This window comes from Anopheles bellator, unplaced genomic scaffold (assembly GCF_943735745.2).
Source record: "Anopheles bellator unplaced genomic scaffold, idAnoBellAS_SP24_06.2 scaffold03089_ctg1, whole genome shotgun sequence".
Lineage (NCBI taxonomy): Eukaryota > Metazoa > Arthropoda > Insecta > Diptera > Culicidae > Anopheles > Anopheles bellator.
Genome location: NW_026687211.1, coordinates 1 through 1,019, shown reverse-complemented (window position 1 = coordinate 1,019; position 1,019 = coordinate 1). Strand labels below are relative to the sequence as shown.

The 1,019-nt window shown below is 54.2% G+C and overlaps 1 protein-coding gene across 1 annotated transcript; it reads right to left on the bottom strand.

The window, feature by feature from the left end:
• Positions 1 to 6: 6 nt before the first annotated feature.
• LOC131214864 (polyubiquitin-B) lies at positions 7 to 1,013 on the bottom strand (the record flags this gene model as incomplete). The annotated part of the gene is made up of 1 exon (XM_058209192.1): positions 7 to 1,013. A coding segment is annotated over exon 1 (965 nt), but the record flags the coding sequence as incomplete, so codon positions are not given.
• Positions 1,014 to 1,019: the final 6 nt, after the last annotated feature.

Sequence of the window (1,019 nt, the reverse complement as noted above, 5' to 3'; positions counted from 1 at the left end):
GACGGCTCAACCTCCAAGGTGATGGTCTTGCCAGTCAAGGTCTTCACGAAGATCTGCATACCACCACGCAGACGGAGGACCAAGTGAAGGGTCGACTCCTTCTGGATATTGTAGTCGGACAGAGTGCGTCCATCCTCCAGTTGCTTACCGGCGAAGATCAAACGCTGCTGATCTGGGGGAATACCCTCCTTGTCCTGGATCTTAGCCTTGACGTTCTCGATGGTATCCGACGGCTCAACTTCCAAGGTGATGGTCTTGCCAGTGAGGGTCTTCACGAAGATCTGCATACCACCACGCAGACGGAGGACCAAGTGAAGGGTCGACTCCTTCTGGATATTGTAGTCGGACAGAGTGCGTCCATCCTCCAGCTGCTTACCGGCGAAGATCAAACGCTGCTGATCTGGGGGAATACCCTCCTTGTCCTGGATCTTAGCCTTGACGTTCTCGATCGTGTCCGACGGCTCAACCTCCAAGGTGATGGTCTTGCCAGTGAGGGTCTTCACGAAGATCTGCATACCACCACGCAGACGGAGGACCAAGTGAAGAGTCGATTCCTTCTGGATATTGTAGTCGGACAGAGTGCGTCCATCCTCCAGTTGCTTACCGGCGAAGATCAAACGCTGCTGATCTGGGGGAATACCCTCCTTGTCCTGGATCTTAGCCTTGACGTTCTCGATGGTATCCGACGGCTCAACTTCCAAGGTGATGGTCTTGCCAGTCAAGGTCTTCACGAAGATCTGCATACCACCACGAAGACGGAGGACCAAGTGAAGAGTCGATTCCTTCTGGATGTTGTAGTCCGACAGGGTGCGTCCGTCCTCCAGTTGCTTACCGGCGAAGATCAAACGCTGCTGATCTGGGGGAATACCCTCCTTGTCCTGGATCTTAGCCTTGACGTTCTCGATCGTGTCCGACGGCTCAACCTCCAAGGTGATGGTCTTGCCAGTCAAGGTCTTCACGAAGATCTGCATACCACCACGCAGACGGAGGACCAAGTGAAGGGTCGACTCCTTCTGGAT